This window comes from Oncorhynchus mykiss, chromosome 20 (genome assembly GCF_013265735.2).
Source record: "Oncorhynchus mykiss isolate Arlee chromosome 20, USDA_OmykA_1.1, whole genome shotgun sequence".
Taxonomy (NCBI): domain Eukaryota; kingdom Metazoa; phylum Chordata; class Actinopteri; order Salmoniformes; family Salmonidae; genus Oncorhynchus; species Oncorhynchus mykiss.
Genome location: NC_048584.1, coordinates 16,104,560 through 16,131,860, shown reverse-complemented (window position 1 = coordinate 16,131,860; position 27,301 = coordinate 16,104,560). Strand labels below are relative to the sequence as shown.

The following is a 27,301-nucleotide window of genomic DNA, read 5'->3' as shown; positions in this document are numbered from 1 at the left end:
ACCAGTGCACAAAACAGCTGACCGCGAATGCAAACTATACCATACAAATCATACACATGCATTGAAATGAAAAGGCATAGGCCTACATCGAAGGACATACTTAGGCCTACAATCAACAAGAACGCATGAAGACAAACCACCCACATGGCAAAAACTGGTTGAATCAACGTTGTCTACATAATTTGAACCAAAAAAATACGTATGTGATGACGTAATTTGCAAAAAGTTATCAATGTCATGGAATGTTATATTTCATTCACCCAAGGCTTAACCTACATCCAATGACAGGGTGACGTTTTGGGTTGACTTCACATTGAATTCATGTTAGTTGACAACTCAACCAAATGTAAATCAAAACTAGATGTTGAATTGACTTCTGTGCCAGGTGGGAAACTCCACCAAAGACCGACCAAAATCACGAAATACAAAAGGAAAATCTAAACATGTCTTTTTAAGGGAGCAAAGGTCCCTTTACTATGGAGCACTATGGAGCACCAAAGCTGCCTTAATGAGAATAAAATACACACATAAATAGATACATGAATAAATAAAAATCACATATAAATAGCTAAATAAACACACAAAACAAATACATTGATTAATAATTGCACACATACATAGATACATAATTTAAATAATGAATCCCACTTTCTTTCATTTTATTCATTCATATTATTTCTGCATTTACTTTTATATTTATTCCTCCAGTATGACAATGACGGGGTGTCAAGCAAACGTATATGAGTGATATTGATTGGTTGATCAATACCACTGCATGTTGATCTATTATATTTGTCACTTTTTGGGGGGTTAAATCTATTATATGCTGCTGTTCCGCACACGCACCATAAAAACACTCAAAAAGAACAAATGGAACTTTACCCTTGCTTGACGTAGAAACAGGTGAATAGTTTTGGAACACTGAGCCATTGACTACCTGCCTGCACCAGGTTGCTGTGTTAGGAGTGGGTTGGTTGCTTTTGACAGTAAGGCAAAGGACTACAGACTTATAGGTTTGAACCTAGAGGAAGACCAAGAGACGGGAGTAGGCAAGAAGGAATCGACCGGGATGGGCGAGAGGAATGTCAAGTTTGGCAAGAAAAGCATGGTAAGATAACGTTACTATGAGCTAGTATCAAGCTAGCTTGGCTACATCTGATTAATTCGAGTTGGTTAGCTAACGTTAGCTGGGTTTTGCAGCCAGACTCTCAGTTGTACACTTAGCTAGCTAGCGAACTAACTGTAAGTATCATAAACCATTATCTAGCTATGGTAGATAAAACATTTGTCAGATATAAAGCAAGCAGGATCGTGGCATGTCAAAAGCAAAGCATGGTTGGCTAGCTCACATTAACTATATCACTTATTAAGCAATACTTAATTCATAAGCTAGCTGCTAGCTAACTACAATGAGTCAAATGAGGAGCATGTCATGATGGAATAAATCACATATGTGAAGCTAGCCACAATACGGATGAGCCACAATAATTGAATTTGCTGTTCCCCATAGTAATTGTTAGTGAGATGAGACATTGTGCCATAATATAAATAATATTTTAGCTAGCTATAAATTCACATGTATGCCATGTAATTTGTCATAGCTGTTATCACAAAATGGCATGCATGCTTTTAATCAGATATGGTCATTTATTCATGTGAAATATGCAAAGTCAGGGGCGCAACTTTGGTTTTAGATGTGGGGAGACATCCATTTTTTTTATCCAGTCAGATTAACACTCGAAACAGCCTACACGACCGCTCGGAGGAGTCATGGTCCTCAAGCACACTGTTGCCTTGTTTTGTATCACATTCCAATGATAAAACTGGAGGGCACAAAAATTCAATTTCAGAATGTCCCCCTGTCCCCAGTGAAAGTTGCGCCCCTGAGCAAAGTGACAAATGTATTGTGAAAAAAAGGTACCATTTTCTTTTGTTAATCTCTGAAGGTTTATCATCTGATTTCTTGGAGCCTGAGCAGGAGACTCTGGGCCAATGGGAGATCAGGGGTGAGGGCTCTCTCTTTCTAGCACTCACTACCTCTATTGAGCTCTCTCCAGGTGCTACAGAGACAGAATGGTCTAAGGCCTTCTGACCAACAACCTCTCCAGAGCACAGAGAAGCTAAACTAAACTCGTAATAGTATACATAATGCGCTATGTAATCCTCCTTCGCTGTGGCAGTCTGCCTGTGTGATGACATAGCATATTATCCAAAGCCACTGGTTGGATTGGATTTTTTGTACTCACGCCAAAACTCATGCTCTCTCCTCCCTGTCTCCCAAATATTTATCAAAACTAACATGTGTCCATCCCCCTATCCCCAGGTGAGTCTGCTGGGCTATGGAACTCTAGAGCAGCACATCAAAAGACCTGCCACCCTGTTGTCAGCTATGTGAAGGATGCAACTATCAAGGCTTTCAAAGGCCACATTTTTGGGGATGACCAAATGCAATAAAGTTTTGTATAAACTCATACATTGTTACATTATAATACAAATACTTTTCCATAGAATGTTTGTCATAGAATGTTTGTCATAACTTTTACTTCTTCCTGTGGTAACAAACACAACACTTGGAGCTTACGATTCAAAATGTCTAAAGTGAATGCTAAATAGATTTGTATTAATGCATATTATACACAACACAGGTGTTTCAACTAAAGTAGACTGTATATCTCAGACAAGATTGAAGAATGGGACAAAGTGAAAATAAAAGTCAATGCTTGTGTCTGTAGCTGTTGGTTACATACAATGGTTACATACAATACATGTTGACAGAATGGCTGTGAGACAGTGAGAGAGACTGTTGCTGTACTCCCAGGTAAGGCTTTTGGTTCCGGTACCACTGAAGGCCAAAGTTTTCAATCAGGCAGCTTGAAGATGTGTCCTCATCCAGGCCCATGTCACAGCATGCAGTGTTCTGATAGGTAGATGACAATAAATGCATTATGTTCCTTCCATCACTGTCTCTAGCCTGGTCCAAGACCTGTTGTTTAAATCTTCAGAGTAAAATGGCACACATGTCACTTCCTGTTGAATGAGGGAGAACGCGGTTTGTTGTTTTGAAAGTGTTATTGGAAAGTTTCTTGCTAATGTCAGATATTCATATATTAGCATTTTAAAATTAAAACTTAATTAGATAACTAATTTGATGATACAGCAGTAGCAATACAAGGGTAACACATCTGTAGAAGAGACAGAAATGCTTATGGGGAGGTGTTGCTGTGATATATATATATATACATACATACACACACACAGTTGAAGTCAGAAGTTTACATACACCTTAGCCACATTTAAACTAAGTTTTTCACAATTCCTGACATTTAATCAGAGTAAAAATTCCCTGTCTCAGGTCAGTTAGAATCACCACTTTATTTTAAGAATGTGAAATGTCAGAATAATAGTAGAGTGATTTATTTCAGCTCTTATTCTTTCATCACATTCCCAGTGGGTCAGAAGTTTACATACACTTAATTAGTATTAGGTAGCATTGCCTTTAAATTGTTTAACTTGGGTCAAATGTTTCAGGTAGCCTTCCACAAGCTTCCCACAATAATTTGGGTGGCAGGTAGCCTAGTGGTTATAGCGTTGGACTAATAACCAAAAGGTCGTAAATTCAAATCTCCGAGCTGACAAGGTACAAATCTGTCGTTCTGCCCCTGAACATGCAGTTAACCCACTGTTCATAGGCCATCATTGAAAATAAGAATTTGTTTTTAACTGACTTAACTTGGCAAAAAAAAAAAGTTGGGTAGATTTTGGCCCATTCCTCCTGACAGAGCTGGTGTAACAGTCAGGTTTGTAGGCTTTTTCAGTTCTGCCCACACATTTTCTATAGGATTGAGGTCAGGGCTTTGATGGCCACTCCAATACCTAGACTTTGTTGTCCTTAAGCCATTTTGCCACAGCTTTGGAAGTATGCTTGGGGTCATTGTCCATTTGGAAGACCCATTTGCGACCAAGCTTTAACTTAGACTGATGTCTTGAGATGTTGCTTCAATATATCCACATAATTTTCCTGCCTCATGATCCCATCCATTTTGTGGAGCGCACCAGTCCCTCCTGCAGCAAAGCACCCCCACAACATGATGCTGCCACCCCCGTGCTTCATGTTTGGGATGGTGTTCTTCGGCTTGCAAGCTTCCCCTTTTTCCTCCAAACATAACAATGATTATTATGGCCAAACAGACCAGAGGACATTTCTCCAAAAAGTACGATCTTTGTCCCCATGTGCAGTTGCAAACTTTATGGTGGTTTTGGAGCAGTGGCTTCTTCCTTGCTGAGCAGCCTTTCAGGTTATGTCGATATAGGACTCGTTTTACTATGGATATAGATACTTTTGTACCTGTTTCCTCCAGCATCTTCACAAGGTCCTTGCTGCTGTTCCGGAATTGATTTGCACTTATCGGACAAAAGTACGTTAATCTCTAGGAGACAGAACGCGTCTTCTTCCTGAGCGGTACGAGGGCTGCGTGTTTTTGGTGTTTTTACTTGCGTGCTATTGTTTGTACAGATGAACGTGGTACCTTCAGGCGTTTGGGAATTGCTCCCAAGGATGAACCAGACTTGTGGAGGTCTACAATTCTTTCTCTGAGGTCTTGGCTGATTTATTTTGATTTTCCGATGATGTCAAGCAAAGAGGAACAGAGTTTGAAGGTAGGCCTTGAAATACATCCACAGGTACACCTCAAATTGACTCAAATGATGTCAATTAGCCCATCAGAAGCTTTTAAAGCCATGGCATAATTTTCCAAGCTGTTTAAAGGCACAGTCAACTTAGTGTATGTGAACTTCTGACCCACTGGAATTGTGATTCAGTGAATAAGTGAAATAATCTGTAAAGAATTGTTGGAAAAATTACTTGTGTCATGCACAAAGTAATGTCCTAACCGACTTGCCAAAACTATAGTTTGTTAACAAGACATTTGTGGAGTGGTTAAAAAATGAGATTTAATGACTCCAACCTAAGTATATGTAATCTTCTGACTTCAACTGTATAAATACAATGGCAAGAAAAAGTATGTGAACCCTTTGGAATTACCTGGATTTCTGCATAAATTGGACATCATTTTATCTGGTCTTCATCTAAGTCACAACAACAGACAAACGCAGTCTGCTTAAACTAATAACACACAAAACAATTAGACGTTGTCATGTCTTTATTGAACACACTATGTAAACATTCACAGTGCAGGGTGGAAAAAGTATGTGAACCCTTGGATTTATAACTTGTTGACCCTCCTTTGGCATCAATAACCTCCAAAAAACATTTTCTGTAGTTGCCGATGAGAGCTGAACAACGGTCAGGAGGAATTTTGGACAACTCTTTACAAAACTGTTTCAGTTCAGCAATATACTTGGGATGTCTGGTGTGAACCGCTCTCTCATGCCACTGCATCTTAAATCGGGTTTAGGTCAGGACTCTGACTGGGCCGCTCCAGAAGGCTATTTTCTTCTTTTGAACCATTCTTTTGTTGATTTATTTCTGTGTTTTGGGTAGTTGTCTTGTTGCTTCACCCAACTTCTGTTGCGCTTCAATTGGTCGGAGCCTTACATTCACCTGCAAAATGTCTTGATAAACTTGGGAATTCATTTTTCTGTCAATGATAGCAAGCTATCCAGGCCCTGAGGCAGCAAAGCAGCCCCAAACCAGGATGCTCCCTCCACCATACTTCACAGTTGGGGTGAGGTTTTGATGTTCTGTGCTTATTTTCTCCACACATTGTGTTGTGTGTTCCTTCCAAACAACTCAACTTTAATTTAATCTGTCCACAGAATATTTTGCCAGTAGCGTTGTGGAACATCCAGGTGCTCTTTCGCGAACTTCAGACGTGCAGAATTGTTTTTTTTTTGGACAGCTGCGGCTTCTTCCGTGGTGTCCTCCCATGAACACCATTCTTGCTTAGTGTTTTATGTATCGCAGACTCGTCAGAGATGTTATAGCATGTTCCAGAGATTTCTGGAAGTCTTTAGCTGACACTCTATGATTCTTCTTAACCTCATTGAGCATTCTGCGCTGTGCTCTTGCAGTCATCTTTGTAGGATGGCCACTCCTAGGGAGAGTAGCAACAGTGTTGAACTTTCTCCATTTATAGACCATTTGTCTTACTGTGGACTGATGAACATCAAGGCTTTTAGAGATACTTTTGTAACTCTTTCCAGCTTTATGCAAGTCAACAATTCTTCTGCTCTCTCTTTTGTTTGAGGCATGATTCACATCAGGCAATGCTTCTTGAAAATAGAAAACTCAAATGTTGTGTTTTTTATAGGGTAGTGCAGCTTTAACCAACATCTCGTCTCATTGATTGGACTCCAGGTTAGGTAACTCCTGACTCCAATTAGCTTTTGGAGAAGTCATTAGCCTAGGGGTTCACATACTTATTCCAACCTACACTGTTGAATGTTTAAATTATGTATTCAATATAGACAAGAAAAATACAATACTTTCTGTGTTATTAGTTTAAGCACACTGTGTTTGTCTGTTGTTGTGACTTTGATGAAGATCAGATCAAATGTGATGACAAATTTATGCAGAAATCCAGCTAATTCCAAAGGGTTCACATACTTTTTTTTGTCACTGTATGTTCAGAGCCATATCCCTGTAATGCTTAGAGAAGATCTTATGTCAATTGTTATTGAAGTGTTGTGGTAGCAGGTTCACTTGGCTATTCTAAAACCTTTTCTTTTGGGGTGTTGCTGTAGGCCACCAAGTGCTTACAGTCAGTATCTAAATAATGTGTGGGAAATGCTTGATAGTTAGTCTATGTGATGTAAACAGAGATCAAATTTCTTGGGGACCCGAATATTGATTGGTTTTTCATCAAGTAGTCTGGTCAAGAGGAAGCTTCTCACTGTAACCAGTGCCTGTAATCTAGTTCAGGTTATTAATCAACCTACCGTGGTGTTTACAGTACAAACACTTCATGGACAAGATCATCCACATGATTCGATCACATTTGAACTAATACTGTAGAACTTTGTTCTTAAGCTGTATCGCGCCCATTTTTTTGCTCTGACTCTTATGTGGATGACGTTACAAATATTTGTTGGTCTGATGTGATTTAATGAGGAGCATCCAGACGCTGCACTTGGTGAATTTATGAAATTGCTTCTTCCAATTATTGATAAACATGCACCTGTTATTAAGAAACAGACTGTTAAGAACTGTTAAGGCTCCATGTACTGATGAGGAATTGTAAAACTATATTTTTGAAAGAGATGGGGGCAAAGGGAATGGCTAATAAGTCTGGCTGCGCATCTGCCTGGCTGACTTACTGCAAATTGAGAAATTAAGTTACTAAACTCAACAATAAAGAAGAAGCTGTATTATGAAGCCAAGATCAACGATGCCCTTAAAGAGGTGCAGTCTGTTTTGGAATGGGTGGCCAGTAATAAACTGGTCCTGAACATCTCTAAAACTAAGAGCATTGTATTTGGTACAAATCATTCCCTAAGTTCTAGACCTTCGCTGAATCTGGTATTGTCACGTTCTGACCTTAGTTCCTTTGTTTTGTCTTTGTTTTAGTATGGTCAGGGCGTGAGTTGAGGTGGGCAGTCTGTTTGTTTTTCTATGTTGGTTTTTGAGTTTGGCCTGGTATGGTTCTCAATCAGAGGCAGGTGTCGTTAGTTGTCTCTGATTGAGAATCATACTTAGGTAGCCTTTTTCCACCTGTGTTTCGTGGGGGTTTATTTTCCGTGTCAGTGTTTGTTTCCACACGGAACTGTTTAGTTTCTTTCACGTTGTCGTTTATTGTTTTTTGTTCAGTGTTCTTATTAAAAAACCAAGATGAACACTTACCACACTGCGTATTGGTCCGATCCTTGCTACTCCTACTCAGAAGAAGAGGAAAGCCGTTACAGGTAGTGAATAGGGTGGCTGTTGAATATGTTGAAGGGTTTCCTTAGATTGTAAACTGTCATGGTCAAAACATATAGATTCAATGGTTGTAAAGATGGGGAGAGGTCTGTCCATAATAAAGAGATCTGCTTTTTTTGACACCACACTCCACAAAGCAAGTCCTGCAGGCTCTAGTTGTCTTATCTTGATTATTGTCCAGTTGTGTGGTCGAGTGCTGCAAGGAAATACCAAGTTAAGCTGCAGCTGGCCCAGAACAGTGGCACATCTTGCTCTGATATAAATATATAAAGGGCTGATATAAATATGATGCATTCCAGTCTCTCTTGGCTAAAAGTTGAGGAGAGACTGACTGCATCACTTCTTTTCACAAGAAATATTAATGTATTGTAAATCCTAAACTGTTTGTGTACAGTATTATATACAGCCATTATTGTATGGCACTTTTTTTTTTAAACAGATAAAGCAACACTTTACAGCACAATGCCTCACCCCTATTTGACCTAGATAGTTCATGTATATGTATTGATATGTAGGCTACGTGTGCCTTTAATAAAATAAATGTACCTCGTTCTGTCCTTAACTTGTTTTTGTTTATTAATGTTCTGTATTATGTAATGTTTTGTGTGGTGTCATTGATATGGAAATTCATATTCAATATTCATAAGCATTGACTAACTCCTCTAGGGAAGGGGAAGTGCCGCAGGCACTTCATGGTTTTGATTTAACTGACCTGGAAGACCAGGTGTGTTGACTTTAGGCAATCACTGAACTGATCAATTAGCTCAGTTGGTCAGCGCTGCATTCAGTACATACAAATGTAATAGAATGTTTAATTGAACAGAAACGGTGCTGTACTGAGGGACACGTTGAAAAATGGGAAGGGGTTGGGGGTACAAAATGCACCACTGCCCTTTAAATACTTCACTCATTGCTTCAAGCCACACCCACCGAACGGAGCAAACGTATCTCCAAGTCTGATCAAGAACATACAAGAATGTTTTGGGAAAGTGAACTGAACACACCCCTGCTGTGGTGCCTAGTTGAAACAAAATCTTGCAGTACTCCTAGAACCAAGTTGCCTACTCCTGCTCTAGGATCCTGTGGTGAAAGGACTGCTGTGCAAGGTATTTCTTCCAAGGCCCATAATCACATAGTTCTCAGCATAGGGACAGTGATCTAGGATAACCTCCCCCTTGTCAATGTAATTGTACTCGGTGTGTATGCAAAACTTATCCTAAAATCAGTACTACTCAGATTCTTTGAATATGCATGCAGGCCTGTCTGCAATGCCACTCCACCTGAAATGCAACTACAACAGGAATAAGAATTAGCTTAGTCAGTCAGTAACTTAGCTAACTAGCTAATGAAACACTAATGTAAATGTGCACAAGCTTCTTAAAATCAGCCAAATTGTCTACAAACAGCCTATTTGCAGTAACATTAGGAGTGTCTTGTCAACTTTGTGACAAAGGCATCAATAATCCGGCAGGGGAACAAAGTAGTTTGACCAAAACGTTCAAATACACAGTAACTAGCTAGTCTTTAAAATATAGCTACCAATTATATAGCAGCTAGCTGACCCAAGTATTCGATGCATGCCTCCACACAGAAAAACAGGTCATCTGGATTTGCGTCATTCTTCTTCTTTAAGGTTTTATTGGCAGACTACATCCCAAAAGGTGTATTGCTGCCACTACTGGGTGGGGTAAAAACAGAGATAATTTTAAAAAAGAATGAAAAAATAGATTTAAAAAATATATATATTTTCGTCGTCAAATGTACTCAGATCCTTACACAGGCTTTGGGGCCTGAAAGGGGGAAGCATCTTCAGACAGTATTCCCTGCAATATTTGAGTCATGAAATCCAAGAACCTTTTATCCGCTTTCACAATGATTTCTTTTTTTTTGTAATGTACAATTCATCACCTGTACAATAAAACGCAAAAAAGAAACAACCTTCTACATGACTGGTGTTTCAGGATCTCTCAACTGACTGACAGCCACAGACTGTTGAGCCTCCACTGCCATAGCGTCATCATCTCTACTCACCTCTTCGACAATTTTCACTGCCTTTGACCTTCTTCACCTTAACAGGGCACTCGGGGAACATGATTCCCATCACAATTGCAACACCGTGCCTCCTCAGACTCTTCAACAATGGTATTCAGTTGGCCAGACTTTTTACATTTATGACATTGAAGTGGCTTTTTTTTTTTTTACATAAGCTTGCACTGCATATCTCATATCCCAGCTTAAAAATGGGCCAGGGGAAATTCTTCATCAAACATCAAGAATACAGAAAGGCTTTCCTCCTTCCCGTTCACAGTGCAGATTAAGTGACGTGAATCAACTATTCCTTGCATGTTCATCTTAAACCATAAAGCCTCAGTATCCATCGAGATGCCAGATATGACACCATTTATCGGTGCCCTACTCCGAAAATCATAGCATGTCACTTCAGTTTGGCATGTTGTTTTTATATATATATATATTCAACAAAAGACAATAGTTTGTTAATTTGACAAAAAAGGACAAATCAGTTGTAATTGCACTGTGGATGTATTGTACTTCGTAATTGCATTGGGGGCATACTAATATTTCACTTAACAGCCTTACTTATGGATTGTGGATCAATTATCAGCCTATTCGGTGACACCCACAGAACACAATTGTGAAGAGTGTGCAGAGATATTACTGTTGTAGCTCATATTGCAGGACTTTGACTCTGGGAAATCACCTCGCCAGTCAGTATTGTGCGTATTGGTCATTCAAATTGCAATGTACAGCTGTGTTTTGGACTTACCCCATTTCATGGACCCAAGATCCATAGGTAAAGCTCTACATTGCATCATGAATGTTCAATACGCAAAATAACCTGAATAGTGAAGTAATTTCCCACAGTTTAAGTCCTGCAATAAGAGCTATGACCCTAATATTTGTGTAAACTCTTCACTGTGAACATTTCATTGACCCAAGTTCCATAGGCAAGGCTGTACAGTCATGGCCAAAAGATTTGAGAATGACACAAATATAAATTTTCACAAAGTCTGTTGCCTCAGTTTGTATGATGGCAATTTGCATATACTCCAGAATGTTATGAAGAGTAGTGATCAGATGAATTGCAATTAATTGCAAAGTCCCTCTTTACCATGCAAATGAACTGAATCCCAAAAAACATTTCCACTGCATTTCAGCCCTGCCACAAAAGGACCAGCTGACATCATGTCAGTGATTCTCTTGTTAACACAGGTGTGAGTGTTGACGAGGACAAGGCTGGAGATCACTCTGTCATGCTGATTGAGTTCGAATAAGACTGGAAGCTTCAAAAGGAGGGTGGTGCTTGGAATCATTGTTCTTCCTCTGTCAATCATGGTTAACTGCAAGGAAACACGTGCCGTCATCGTTGCTTTGCACAAAAAGGGCTTCACAGGCAAGGATATTGCTGCCAGTAAGATTGCACCTTAATCAACCATTTATCAGATCATCAAGAACTTCAAGGAGAGCGGTTCAATTGTTGTGAAGAAGGCTTCAGGGCGCCCAAGCGCCAGGACCGTCTCCTAAAGTTGATTCTGCTGCGGGATCGGGGCACCACCAGTACAGAGCTTGCTCAGGAATGGCAGCAGGCAGGTGTGAGGTCATCTGCACGCACAGTGAGGCAAAGACTTTTAGAGGATGGCCTGGTGTCAAGAAGGGCAGCAAAGAAGCCACTTCTCTCCAGGAAAAACATCAGGGACAGACTGATATTCTGCAAAAGGTACAGAGATTGGACTGCTGAGGACTGAGGTAAAGTCATTTTCTCTGATGAATCCCCTTTCCGATTGTTTGGGGCATCCAGAAAAAAGCTTGTCCGGAGAAGACAAGTTGAGTGCTACCATCAGTCGTGTCATGCCAACAGTAAAGCATCCTGAGACCATTCATGTGTGGGGTTGCTTCTCAGTCAAGGGAGTGGGTTCACTCACAATTTTGCCTAAGAACACAGCCATGAATAAAGAATGGTATCAGCACATCCTCCGAGAGCAACTTCTCCCAACCATCCAGGAACAGTTTGGTGACAAACAATGCCTTTTCTAGCATGATGGAGCACCTTGCCATAAGGCAAAAGTGATAACTAAGTGGCTCGGGGAACAAAACATTGCCATTTTGGGTCCATAGCCAAGAAACTCCCCAGACTTTAATCCCATTGAGAACTTGTGATCAATCCTCAAGAGGCGGGTGGACAAACAAAAACCCACAAATTCTGACAAACTCCAAGCATTGATTATGCAAGAATGGGCTGCCATCAGTCAGGATGTGGCCCAGAAGTTAATTGACAGCATACCAGGACGGATTGCAGAGGTCTTGAAAAAGAAGGGTCAACACTGCAAATATTGACTCTTTGCATCAACTTCATGTAATTGTCAATAAAAGACTTTGATACTTATGAAATGTTTGTAATTATACTTCAGTATTCCATAGTAACATCTGACGAAAATATCTAAAGACACTGAAGCAGCAAACTGTGAAAATTTAAATTTGTTTTAATTCTAAAAAAACTTTTGGCCATGACTGTACAATGGATTCAGTCTGCCCCCAATGCAATTCTGAAGTCGAATACATCCACAGTGTGATTTCAACTGATTCAAATTTGAGGCAAATTAACTAATTGTTGACTTTATATAACATTCCAAACTTGTTAAGCATTATCCAGTTCAAATATGGCATGATTCTACTATTTGTATCAGTTTCAATGCAGGTCTTTTATTTTGAAGGTGAACTGCAAATTCCACTATTGTGGCTAGCTTCAGATAGGTGGTGCAAAAGCAGGCAAAACTAGTCGAGCAATGCACCGTGACATTAATCAACCAATGGTGTGTTAGATACAGATGTTTGACACCCCCCATTATAATATTGGAGGAAGAAATACATCAATAAATAAATTAATACATATACATTTATTAAAGTTTGAGTAATTAGATAATACATAGATAAATAATTAAATACATACAGATATGTAGATACAGTACCAGTCAAAAGTTTGGACACACTCATGCAAGGGTTTTTCTTTATTTGTACTATTTTCTACATTGTAGAATAATAGTGAAGACATCAAAACTATGAAATAACACACATGGAATCATGTCGTAACCAAAAATGTATTAAACAAATCCAAATATATTTTATATTTGAGATTCTTCAAAGTAGCCAACCTTTGCCTTGATGACCGCTTTGGCATCCAGCCAACACAACTGTGGGAAGCATTGGAATCAACATGGGCCAGCATTTTTGTGGAATGCTATTGGCACCTTGTCGAATCCATGCCCTGACGAATTGACGCTGTTCTGAGGGAAAAAGGGGGTGCAACTCAATATTAGGAAGGTGTTCCTAATGTTTTGTACAATCAATGTATATTTGACATTTGTATCTAAAAGCATAATTGAGAAATAATTAAAAGTTGGCATAAACACACATTTATGACATTTTGGCCATACCCTTTAAGACTGTAATGTTTAATCCATAGACGCTACAAAGCAAAGATTGGTGTCATATTCATCTTTAATGCTTGCTCTGTAATATGAGTAGTATTTTGATTTCAATATTATTCTTTTTACACCAATTTATGAATATAGAAAAATATAAACAGGAATATGAACAATGTACCGTTTATAATTTGGCAAATGATTCAATATATTGTTGAACATTAATATACTCTAAGGGCATATCAAAGTTCCAGAGTGGGATCTCTGCTAGTTTTAAAGTTAAGGCCCATTTTATACGGAGAAATTGGCATAATAGGCAATGTAACCAATCACCGCCTTCCTTTTACTTTGATCATTGCATTTCCTGCAAATCACCCGCATAGGGCAGTGTTGTAGTACTCGAGTCCAGGACTCACGTCCCGATTTTCAAGACTTGTGACTTGACTTGGACTCGACCCTTGGTGACTCGAACTCACCTTCTCGTGACTTGCATTTGCACTTGGACTGGATAGGCTACTGCTGTGCTAAGCAGAATATTAGCAGAAATGGTTGCGCAGAGCAGCAAGGGTTCTGTTCTCTACCAGTGAGAAGGATGCGCCAAACCCGGCACACGCAGTCTACATCAGCTGGTGAGCTGAGGTGGAGCAAGCGATGATTATGGGCAGCCAGACTCCGCTCTGGCTCCGCCTCTGATCATAGGCTACATATCACGCAAGCGACTCTTGCTTTCCCGTAACCACCAGTCACCAACCTACTATTAATTAATTAATTAAAATAAAATTATTTAACTAGGCAAGTCAGTTAAGAACAAATTCTTATTTACGGCCTACACCGGTCAAACCCGGACGACACTGGGCCAATTGTACGCCGCCCTATGGGACTCCCAATCACGGCCGGTTGTGATACAGCCTGGAATCGAACCAGGGTTTCTGTAGTAACGCCTCTGGCACTGAGATGTTCAGTGAGGAATTTGTGTATTTCACTGATTTATGCAAGGTCATTTACACCAGTGATGTACTGTACCACTGTCAGAGGGATAGCCATTTGCTTCCACACGTTGATGATAACATACAGTATTATGCTAATGTTCAGAATGTCTCCCCTGTGTGGTCCTACTGATATAAGGCCAGATATTGTAGGCCCACACACAACCTCAACTCTCTTATCAGGATGCTTCCCTTCAATGGCCACAGCCCACAGAGAATGACTGCGATTTTTTTTTTCCCCACACGGGAATTTGTCTGTACCCTCCATGAAGGGCAGCATCCAAATGCTGAGGCAGAGAGAAACTGTTAAGCTTTACTAGTCCCTGACCTACCTCGTCTAGTGGAGCGCAGAGTAAGAACGAATAAGCCATCAAACACAGACCCCCAGGTGCGGACACACATGCACGCGCACAAATGCACGTGAACGCACACACACACACCACAGTCTTGTATAACTAACCTTGTGGGGACACACAATTCAGTCCCATTCAAAATCCTATTTTCCTTAACCCTAAATCTAACCTTAACACTAATTCTAACCGCCTAGAAATAGCATTTCACCTTGTGGGGACTAACAAAATGTCCCCAGTTGGTCAATTTTTGGTTTGTTTACTATAGTTAAACACGTCCACAACCACAGGGCACGATAACAATGCGTAGCTCAGCTCTTAGCTCTCTGTCAGACTAGTGCCCAGAGAAGCAGGAATAGAATGTGGTGAAAGCTGCTGAAGCAATCTAACTAATGTATGCCATGGTGATGAAGGGGTTAAAACATCAGCCATTCTAGGGAACGTGAGAGGGTAGGCATAAGGCGGCCAATTAATTAATTGTTGTTATCTCGTTCTGACTAATTAAACACGCCCCCCACTGTCTGTACTGTGCCGCTGCTTTGCACACAAACTTGTGTACACACGCACACACACAGAGAATCCAATGTGTGTTCCACCTTACCGATACTAACAGTCATGTCAAGTGGGAAATTCCAGTGACAGAAGCACATGTGTTTTCTGTTGGTGGTCAGTTTGCTTTCCTCCACTCTCTGATTCACACACCTAGTGACCCCACCTCTGGCTATAGAAGGAGGCCAGTTCTGATGGGGATATTGTTTCCATAGAGATGGAGTCATTGTTTACGGACATGAGGCCACACCCTGATTATATGTTCTGGGCACTCAGAGCTAAGGGATACAGTGGAGAGAGGGGACAAAGTCAACACAAAGCAGATCCCCCCCCCCTCCCCCCCATCTCTCTCATTCTTTATACCCCCCCCCCCTTCCAATGTCACATGTTTCTCTCTTTGGTACTTGCCCCAGCACTTAAAAAGGGGCTGTATCTCCATCTGAGCTTTCTCTGCATCCCAAGAGTACATGGAAATGCAAGAATAGACTCTATCCTTACCGCTTAGCTCTCAACTGACTCTCGAGTCGTACACTCTGTGTGTGTGTGTGTGTGTGTGTGTGTGTGTGTGTTTGGAGCATAAGGCTGCAGTGTGTTTGGGAGGGGCTTTCCAATGTGTGTGAATGTGGTTTGTTAGAACTGGGTGTCAGAGCAGAATTATCTGCAAAGAGGGTGGTCTTGCCAGCTGTGCAAACTGCCTCTAAACTTCATGGGAGGTTTCAATGCCTCAGGACCTATTAAACTGAGTAGAAACATTGAGCCGAAGTAAGCTAAAATGATATTCAACACAAATTATTTACAAACACAAACGTATGCATATGCAAACGTGCATGCATACAGTTGAAGTCAGAAGTTTACATACACTTAGGTTGGAGTTATTAAAACTAGTTTTTCAACCACTCCACAAATTTCTTGTTTACAAACTATAGTTTTGGCAAGTCGGTTAAGACATCTACTTTGTTGCGTGACACCAAGTCATTTTCCCAACAATTGTTTACAGACAGATTATTTCACTTATAATTCACTGTATCACAATTCCAGTGTGTCAGAAGTTTACATACACTAAGTTGACTGTGCCTTTAAACAGCTTGGAAAATTCCATAAAATGATGGCATGGCTTTAGACGCTTCTGATAGGCTAATTGACATCATTTGAGCCATTTGGAGGTGTACCTGTAGATGTATTTCAAGGCCTACCTTCAAACTCAATGCCTCTTTGCTTGACATCATGGGAAAAATCAAAAGAAATCAGCCAAGACCTCCACAAGTCTGGTTCATCCTTGGGAGCAATTTCTAAACGGCTGAAGGTACCACGTTCATCTGTACAAACAATAGTACGCAAGTATAAACACCATGGGAACACACAGCCGCCATACCGCTCACGAAGGAGACGCGTTCTGTCTCCTAGAGATGAATGTACTTTGGTGCGAAAGTGCAAATCAATCCCAGTTCAACAGCAAAGGACCTTGTGAAGATGCTGGAGGAAACGGGTACAAAAGTATCTATATCCACAGTAAAACGAGTCCTATATCGACAACCTGTCCTATATAGACAACCTCATCTTCAAATAATATTTTTGCAGGAATCTCCTTGCGAATGATTTTGCCGAAGATTGTATTACCCCCGGGCTGGGCAACCTGAGCTTTTGCTATCTCAAGGAAGAAGCCACTGCTCCAAAACCGCCATAAAAAAGCCAGACTACGGTTTGCTACTGCACATGGGGACAAAAATCGTACTTTTTGGAGTAATGTCCTCTGGTCTGATGAAACAAAAATACAACTGTTTGGCCATAATTACCATTGTTATGTTTGGAGGGAAAAGGGGGATGCTTGCAAGCCGAAGAACTCCATCCCAACCGTGAAGCACGGGGGTGGCAGCATCATGCTGTGGGGGTGCTTTGCTGCAGGAGGGACTGGTGCACTTCACAAAATAGATGGCATCATGAGGGAGGAAAATTATGTGGATATATTGAAGCAACATCTCAAGACATCAGTCAGGAAGTTAAAGCTTGGTTGCAAATGGGTCTTCCAAATGGACAATGACCCCAAGCATACTTCCTAATTGTGGCAAAATGGCTTAAGGAGAACAAGTCTAGGTATTGGAGGGGCCATCACAAACCCCTAACCTCAATCCCATAGGAAATGTGTGCGCAGAACTGAAAAGGCGTGTGCGAGAAAGTAGGCCTACAAACCTGACTCAGTTACACCAGCTCTGTCAGGAGGAATGGGCCAAAATTCACCCAACTTTTTGTGGGAAGCTTGTGGAAGGCTACCCGAAACGTTTGACCCAAGTTAAACAGTCTAAAGGCAATGTTACCAAATACTAATTGAGTGTATGTAAACTTCTGCCCAACTGGGAATGTGGTGAAAGAAATAAAAGCTGAAATAAATCTCTACTATTATTCTGACATTTCACATTCTTAAAATGAAGTGGTGATCCTAACTGACCTAAGACAGGGGATTTGTACTAGGATTAAATTGTGAAACCGAATTGTGAAACTGAGTTTAAATGTATTTGGCCAAGGTGTATGTACTTCATCTGTGTGTATACACATAATAGGTATTGGCTGATTGGGCTACATTCACATTGTCAAGAGTTTCGAAAGCGCGCCTCCCGGGTGGCGCAGTGGTTAAGGGCGCTGTACTGCAGCGCCAGCTGTGCCATCAGAGTCCCTGGGTTCGCGCCCAGGCTCTGTCGTAACCGGCCGCGACCGGGAGGTCCGTGGGGCGACGCACAATTGGCCTAGCATCGTCCGGGTTAGGGAGGGCTTGGTCGGTAGGGATGTCCTTGTCTCATCGCACACCAGCGACTCCTGTGGCGGGCCGGGCGCAGTGCGCGCTAACCAAGGTTGCCACGTGCACAGTGTAGCCTCCGACACATTGGCACGGCTGGCTTCCGGGTTGGATGCGCGCTGTGTTAAGAAGCAGTGCGGCTGGTTAGGTTGTGTATCGGACGACGCATGACTTTCAACCTTCGTCTCTCCCGAGCCCGTACGGGAGTTGTAGCGATGAGACAAGATAGTAGCTACTACAACAATTGGATACCACGAAATTGGGGAGAAAAAGGGGTACAAATTAAATTTTAAAAAAAATAAAGTTTCGAGTTTTGAAAGCCTTGAATACGCTCAGTGCAATTCCTGGATGAGTGCTCTCTTTCTAGTCAATGCATAAGGTCATTCAGTCAGCCAATTTCTCTCTCAGAATAGTGTGTGTGCGTGCATGGTGTGTGTGTGTGTGTACAATGCATGCATTATCACAGTAGGACACCCATCCTTATAAACATGAATATCTCTTTGTTGTGTCCCAAAAAAGGGCCAAGTGCAGGCCTATTCATGTTTGTGGCAGATGCAATTTGACAGTTTATTCTTTCCATAGCACAGTGCTTTCTGCAGGGTTCTGTCATGTGTTTGCCTGTCACAGCTCTGTAGTCGCTGTGTGTGCGGGAACGTGCGTACATGCTTGCATGTGTGTGATAGAGTGTAGCGATGGCCTGGAGGTCTGTTGAACAGTGCTCTAATACTCTCTGTGGATTTTGATGAGTGAATAAATGCAGTATCTAGCTCATTTCCTGTGTCGAAGCCTAAATATGTTTTCCACTAATCTGATTCTGCAGCTCTGCTGTCTTTGGCCACACACAAACACACTCCCTATCTCTTTCTCTCTCTATGCAGCTCTATCCAGTTATACTGGGTTTGCTTCATTTACCTATTACCTTTCAGAACTGCAGGTGTCAGCACTTTTAGTATTTATAGTTTGGACCTTGAGCTCATATCCCTTCTGTTGCACCGCATTTATGACGCTCTCTCCCCCCTTTGGTTCCCCGCTCCCTTCATATCTCTCCATCCCCACTGTTCTCCCCCTCCCTCTCTTCCTCCCTTCTCCTCAGAGCCAGACTGGGCTTCAGTGACTCTGGGTGTGTTTGTGTGCCAGGGCTGTTCCCTCCTCCACAGAGGCATCCCCCACATCAGCAGGGTCAAGTCTGTTCAGCAGGAGATATGGGACGCCTCAGAGGTTGAGGTCAGTAACCCCCTGCCATAGAGGGAAGCAGGAGAGCAAGATACTGGGACCATGTACATTATATTGTGTTGTAATAAATGTACTTGTACCAATGTAATGCATGTCACAACCTGATTTGAGATCAGATCTTGCCATCCAAGTTCTTAAGTCGGCTCATGTTAGAACAAGCAAAAAACTGACCCGCAGTCAGTTCCAGTAGTGTGTCTGATAGGGATGCGCAGGTCAGTTGTTTATTCACCCGCAATTGCTTATATCACCTTCCGCAACCACCTGACTATATGTGATAAAGGGAACATTTGAGGCCCACACCTGACAGTACCCCTGCAAATATAGAAAATGTGCTGTACAGTTCCCTTTTTTCCTCTTTAACATTAATGTTTTGTAGAGGAAAGTGACTTCAACTACATACATACATACGTACACACAGTTGAAGTCGGAAGTACATACACCTTAGCAAGATAAACTGAGTTTAAATGTTTCACAATTTCTGACATTTAATCCTAGTAAATAAAATCCCTGTTTTAGGTCAGTTAGGTTCACCACTTTATTTTAAGAATGTTCAATGTCAGAATAATACTAGAGAATTATTTTTTTTCAGCTTTTATTTCTTTCATCACATTTCCAGTGGGTCAGAAGTCAACATACACTCAATTAGTATTTGGTAGCATTGCCTTTAAATTGTTTAACTTGGGTTAAATTATATTATGTGAGCTAAACATTTAAAAAAATTAAAACATGTTTTGTTCTTAAAGTATGATTTTTGGAGATTACTAATATTGCTGTCCCCACTACAACAACAAAATACTTAAATATGTAATTTTGTACTGTAGAATTCCATTCATTCCTATGGAAGACTGCTCCTACTTGGGATTGCCAATATGGCTGACCGGTGGCTTCAAAGCCTTTCAATGGCCAGTACATAGCATCAGCAATCCAGGGTTTATATACATCATTGATTGTCAATGCATTCATTGATTTGTATTAAAACCGAGAAACCTTTATTGTTCCGTCTGTCCTCAGCTAATGGCTGCCATGGGTAATGAACCAGCCAAAGCAAAGTATGAACAGAAGGTTCCAGCATTCTACTACAGACCCAAACACACAGACTGCAAGTAAGTCACCCACATGACTGAGTTATAATGATGTGCTGACAACATCTGGTCGATTAGTATGTAGACACTTAGTGGTATACAAAGAGATCACTGCTGTGTCAAGTGTTGTTACTCTAAAACGCTTACTCTCTCACACCCGTACTGAAATGTAACATGCTGCAGTACTTCTTCCTTTGTGTGTGTGTGTGTGTGTGTGTGTGTGTGCATGTGTGGTGGGTGGTGTATGTGTGCGCGTACATCAGTGCGTTTGCCTGTGAAAGAAAGAGGGAGAGAGAAAGAGCGCGAGAGAGAGAGACGCAAAAGTGTGAAGTGTTGTAACGGTTTTGACTTGAGATTATTATTTATAGGGGTGCCAGGTATGTTGTGCCTACCAGAGAAAACATTGGTTTCTCCTTTTGGTTTGGGAGGGAATGAGTCCCATCTGGTCCGTCAAATCTACACCAATACAAAGGACTGGATGGAAATAAACTTTTCATAAACCCTTAAAACATTGGAAAGAACTTCAAAAACAACTATATTATTTTGCGTGGGTTGTATTAGCAACATCAATGATTACACACACATATAATAATATAGCACAATGAGTTCTGGTTCCTCCAGAAATGTCCTGTACCTCGGGCCTAAAGAGTCCAGCCCGGTAAAGGAGTTCAGGGAACTCCAGTGACCTTTGTCACGCAATGTTTGTCCGTTCATTCAAGTGTAGCGTAAACCCAGTATTAATCATACAATCAATATAACAATTATTTTACCACAGAACTTTAAAGCGTATAAACTCTTACTAAGTCCTCAACTACAACTACATAAATCATCACCGTATACATGACATCAAAACAAATGAAATTACCGTATACAAAAAGGTTGTAGTCAGTCAGACAATCCAATCCGCCAACAGATCTCCAGCGGAGAAAGGCCACGAAGAACAGAGAGGTGTATTCCACGGATGCAAAGAGTGGATCCGATCCTGGGTAAACTCTATTAGGCTACAAAACACACGTTTAACGGCAACAAAACAAACGGAATAGAGAAGCTTCGGGAACTGAGGGTTGAACACATCCTCATTCACGTCTCCATCACAACCCTTTTTGCTCAGCTGATGCTGGCTATTTAATTGGGAATTAAATGGAAAGCGCCCTATTGGAAGGAGAAGCACTGAGACGGTTCAGAAAAATTCAGGGCCGTCACACCCCCTCCCCTGGAAAAAGCCGACCATTGCACTGGAAGGCACATCTTGGTCGGGGAAACCGAGAAAGGTCTCATCACTTTCCTCTACAAAAATATTCATGACTTTTTGGAGCTCACGCTCCTCAGCTGAGGGGTCACAGGCCTTAAGGTGTGAGACTTCTGGGTCTGGGAATCCGAGAAAAGTCTCCTCACTTTCCTCTTCAAAGATATCCAGGACCTTGCGGCGCTCAATCACCTCCAATTCCTCAGCCGAGGGGTAACACCGCATATCTTCACTTGTGTCCTCTTTCACCACTCGGTAGTTCAAAGGGCCCATCTGCTCCACAATCCTATATGGTCCTTGCCATTTAGAAACGAGCTTGGCCGAGAAGAATTGTTCAGCTTTCAAGTAAGGATGAGAGCGAAGCCACACCCGATCACGAAGCTGGAACTGCATGTCTCGTCTGTTCTTATCATAATTTCTCTTCTGCTTGAGTCGAGCCTGGATCATGTTCTTTGAGACAAGAGCTCTCAAGTCATGGAGATGGACTACCTGGTCATAGCAAGCAGCGTCTGGAGTAAGCTGCTGGGGCTGTAGCACCATATCCAAGGGTCCTCGGAGGGGACGACTTAGGTTCGGCTCTGCAGGTGTGACTCCAGTGGTCTCTTGCACAGCAGAAGTCAGGGCAAATCGAAACTCGTGAAGGTGCTTGTCCCAGTGTTTGTGCTGGGTCCCTACCTAGGAAGCAATCATTGTCTTCAAGGTTCGATTTACCCTCTCAGTAAGGTTGGTCTGTGGGTGATAGGCCGTGGTCAACTTTTGTCTCAGGTTCCATCTTTGGCAGGTCTCCTCAAAGAGATCAGAGACAAATTCACGTCTCCATCACAACCCTTTTTGCGCAGCTGATGCTGGCTATTTAATTGGGAATTAAAGGGAAAGCGCCCTATTGGAAGGAGAAGCACTGAGACGGTTCAGAAAAATTCAGGGCCGTCACAGTGTGACTTCCAAAATGACAGCGCCAAGTTGTGCCTGTGCCATTACGTTTCTCTGTGGGTGCCAACTAGAGGTCAACCGATTATGATTTTTCAACGCCATACCTTTAATAACGACAATTACAACAATACTGAATGAACACTTATTTTAACTTAATATAAGACATCAATAAAATCAATTTAGCCTCAAGTAAATAATGAAACATGTTCAATTTGGTTTAAATAATGCAAAAACAAAGTGTTGGAGAAGAAAGTAAAAGTGCAATATGTGCTATGTAAGAAAGCTAACGTTTCAGTTACTTGCTCAGAACATGAGAACATATGAAAGCTGGTGGTTACTTTTAACATGAGTCTTCAATATTCCCAGGTAAGAAGTTTTAGGTTGTAGTTATTATAGGAATTATAGGACTGTTTCCCTCTATACCATTTGTATTTCATTAACCTTTGACTATTGGATGTTCTTATAGGCACTTTAGTATTGCCAGTGTAACAGTATAGCTTCCGCTCCTCCCTGGGCTCGAACCAGCAACACATCTACAACAGCCACCATTGAAGCAGCGTTACCCATGCAGAGCAAGGGGAACAACTACTAGAAGGCTCAGAGCAAGTGACGTTTGAAACGCTATTAGCGCGCGCTAACTAGCTAGCCATTTCACTTCGGTTACAACAGTCTCATCTTGGGAGTTGATAGGCTTGAAGTCATAAACAGCGCAATGCTTGACGCACAACGAAGAACTGCTGGCAAAACGCACGAAAGTGCTGTTTGAATGAATGTTTAGTGCCTGCTTCAACATACCACCGCTCAGTCAGATACTTGTATGCTCAATCAGATTATATGCAACGCAGGACACGCTAGATAATATCTAGTAATATCATCAACCATGTTTAGTTAACTAGTGATTGATTGTTTTTTATAAGATAAGTTTATGCTAGCTAGCAACTTACCTTGGCTTACTGCATTCGCGCAACGAGAGAGAGGCAGGTCGTTATTGCGTTGGACTAGTTAACTGTAAGGTTGCAAGATTGGATCCCCCGAGCTGACAAGGTGGAAATCTGTCGTTCTGCCCCTGAACAAGGCAGTTAACCCACCGTTCCTAGGCCGTCATTGAAAATAAGAATGTGTTCTTAACTGACTTGCCTAGTTAAATAAAGGTATATAAAAAAAAATTGGCAAATCAGCGCCCAAAAATACCAATTTCCGATTGTTATGAAAACTTGAAATCATCCCTAATTAATCGGCCATTCCGATTAATTGGTCGACCTCTAGTGCCAACCCAATAATGTGAGAGAGGGAATCGTCAGGTACAGATTTGGTTTTGTGTCAATTGAATGGATTACTTTAATCTGAATAATCTGATGTTTGTTCTGAAAAGATGCCAAATGCGAGCTGACCGTACTGACATGATTATTATAAGAGACACCGAAAAAAGACAGGAACATCTAAAATAGACCTGCATACAGTTTGAAAACGTCTATCAGAGAGAGGGAGAGAGAGGGGAGAGGCTGCTGTTGTCATAGTGAGGTTCACTCCTCTACACACACAACCAAAAATAGATAATCTGTTATTAATCTGTTTACTCATGCTAATCAATCTCTTTGTCCTGGTGTAAAGGAGTGTGTGTGTGCGTGCGTGCCTGTGGGCAAGGAAGATGAAAGGAAAGGAGAATCTGTCACAGCGAGATAAGTAGAAATGTGGCCTGTGTCCCAACCTCCCAGCTTGTTAGGTCATCATTCATTCACACAGCAGCGTGGCACCTGTGCTATAGAGAAAGGTGAGAGAAGGTGAAACCCATCCATTGCTTCATTGTGCTCTAGGCTACTGCGGGAGCAGTGGATCCGAGCCAGGTACGAGAGGAACGAGTTTGAGTTCATCGAGAAACAGGAGCCATACTCTGCAGGTGAGCTGGCACACACACACACACACACACAAGGTTTGCCTATGCAAAGCTATGGATGCAGAGCTATGCAAAATCAAACCAACAAATAGTCCTCTGAAAATAAACAAAATCCTTTCCCAAGCATCCCAAAAATCCATTGCACTCAAGTGGCCACATAAATGCTTTTTGTGAACTATGAATTTGAAGAACGGATGACGTTGAGGCGTAGAATGAAGGCAGAGTGAATATGTCTGGCCTTGTATTCTTCCTTGGTGGTTGTTTGTGTTCTTACTAAGCTGAGGCAGACAGTATAAGTGTCAATGTCAGTGAATGACTCATGCTCTTTTTTCATTGCATGAAAGCACTCTCGCTCTTATTGGAGCCAGACTGGACTCTCATTGATTAAAGATGACCTCATCTGTTTACTATGAGATTCAACTTCCTCCTTGGGCACACACGCACACAGTAGTGATTCGCGGGTTTACTCATAAGCCGCAGTTATATCCTCAGGGTGGTCAGGTTTAGGGTTATGCAATATTGTGTGGATGAAGGGCTTATAGGAGGTGCAATAAAAACAGTGCAATAAAAATCCGTGAATGTAGAATTCTTGTGCAATTCATATCTATAGGCTACTTTGAGGCTGTTTTTTTTTATCTGGCATTAGCTTTAGGGCCTAACTGTATGAGCACCAAATACATGCCGTTTCTTTGTTCCAGCAGAACATTACTAGGCTACTCTGTTAAGGTATCACGGGATCCGGCAGTCTAACTTAGGAGGTTTTCAGCACCAGAGAACTACCAGTATTAAAATTAGGAACAAAGGTTGTATTTACATATTCTTTTGATTTATTTGCTGTCCAGTGAAATTAGTGCAGGTGAATATTTACAACAGCAGTCCTCCTGATACCTGTAAAGAACGTGCTTACATACCCTCAATACCCCGGCGCGCCCGATTGTAGAGAGACCATACCAATGCGCACTTAAAGCAGATACATGAATAGACCATCGCTATAGGCACTAAAAGGAAATTAAATAGACAGACCTCACCGCAATAAACATACACCATATTTGCTACAGTTATTGGTTAAGCAATACAATGGATCATTGTCAGAGTGTAGCATGAATCCCAAACAGGACTAATCAATGCAATGACAGGAAATACAGAGGTGTGTCGCATCATCACATACTGTTCGATAGGCCTAAATATGCAATAAGTGAAAACATTTTGAAGAAAAAATGAATTGTTCAATAAATGTTCAAGAGAAAAAAGGGAACTGTGGGTGGTTGCGGGTGAACAAACAGCTGACATGCGCATGACTAACACATGCGCACACACACACAGCGCACACAGACAGACACACACACACGTTTGTTTTACTATCCTTGTGAGGACCGAACAGTTGATTCCCATTCAAAATGATATTTTCCCTAACCCCTAACGCTTAACCTAACGCTAACCTTAACCCCAAACACTAAAGCTAACCCTAACTCTTAACCCTTAATCTAACCCTAACCCTAAAATAGTATTCTTCCATGTGGGTACCGGTGAAATGTTCCCACTTGTCTGAATTTTCCTTGTTTTACTATCCTTGTGAGGACTTCTGGTCTCAACAGGGATAGTAAAATCAAAAACACACAATTACTCCTTTCCTTTCATCTTAATTACACACACACACACACACACACACACACACACACACACACACAGCTATATTTCTGTGATACATAGGGATGCATTGGGCAGGAGATTTGTATTTGTTTATGTCTATTTGCATCACATAATATTTGCATCGTCCAGGGTTAACCCAGGGTTAAAATGAATAGATCCACGGGTCCTACCCTCATCCAGTCATCTGTCGCCTCGCTACCCTCTTTAAGGCCTTTTATATGTTCTGTTACCTTTCAGTACCTGTCAAAAGTTTGGACACACCTACTCATTCAAGGTTTTTTGATTATTCAATGTGAAGACAATAAAACTATGAAATAACACATGTGGAATCATGTAGTAACCACGATTCCAACAAATCAAAATATATTTGAGGTTCTTCAAATAGCCACCCTTTGCCTTGATGACAGCTTTGCACACTCTTGGCATTCTCTCAACCAGCTTCATGAGGTAGTCACCTGGAATACATTTCAATAAACAGGTGTGCCTTGTTAAAAGTTCATTTGTGGAATTTCTTTCCTTCTTAATGCGTTTGAGCCAATCAGTTGTATTGTGACAAGGTAGGGTGATATACAGAAGATAGCCCTATTTGGTAAAATATCAAGTCCATATTATGGCAAGAACAGTTCAAATAAGCAAAGAGAAACAACAGTCCATCATTACTTTAAGACATGAAGGTCAGTCAATCTGGAAAATTTCAAGAACTTTGAAAGTTTCTTCAAGTGAAGTCGTAAAAACCATGAAGTGTTATGATGAAACTGGCTCTCATGAGGACCGCCACAGGAAAGGAAGATCCAGAGACACCTCTGCTGCAGAGGATAAGTTCATTAGAGTTAACTGCACCTCTGATTGCAGCCCAAATAAATGCTTCACAGTGTTCAAGTAACAGACACATCACAACATCAATTGTGCAGAGGAGACTGTGTGAATCAGGCCTTCATGGTCGAATTTCTGCAAAGAAACCACTACTAAAGTACACCAATAAGAAGAAGAGACTTGCTTGGGCCAAGAAACACGAGCAATGGACATTAGACCGGTGAAAATCTGTCCTTTGTTCTGATGAGTCCAAATTTGAGATATCTGGTTCCAACCGCTGTGTCTTTGTGAGACGCAGAGTAGGTAAACGGATGATCTCCGCATATGTGGTTCCCACCGTGAAGCATGGAGGAGGTAGTGTGATGGTGTGGGGTGCTTTGCTGGTCACACGGTCTGTGATTTATTTAGAATGAAAGGCACACTTAACCAGCATGACCTCAACCCAATTGAAATGGTTTGGGATGAG

The 27,301-nt window shown here is 41.4% G+C and overlaps 1 protein-coding gene and 1 long non-coding RNA gene across 4 annotated transcripts in view; both read left to right on the top strand.

Moving 5' to 3' along the window:
* Positions 1–27,301, top strand: part of LOC110499054 (arf-GAP with dual PH domain-containing protein 1) — a 41,281-nt gene that overhangs the window by 1,234 nt on the left and 12,746 nt on the right. For 2 of the 3 annotated variants that reach the window (XM_021575889.2, XM_021575888.2), the window contains exons 2-4: positions 19,081–19,211; positions 20,232–20,323; positions 24,293–24,375. In XM_021575889.2, coding sequence (XP_021431564.1) covers positions 19,081–19,211; positions 20,232–20,323; positions 24,293–24,375 — 306 coding nt within the window. Of the gene's footprint in view, positions 1–8,812; positions 8,983–19,080; positions 19,212–20,231; positions 20,324–24,292; positions 24,376–27,301 lie in introns of those variants that run through there. The other variant, XM_021575886.2, reaches the window with a different exon arrangement.
* LOC110499055 lies at positions 807–2,950 on the top strand. Its single transcript, XR_002469909.2, has 3 exons — positions 807–1,108; positions 1,947–2,006; positions 2,324–2,950. It is a non-coding gene; the product is annotated as an uncharacterized LOC110499055 (long non-coding RNA).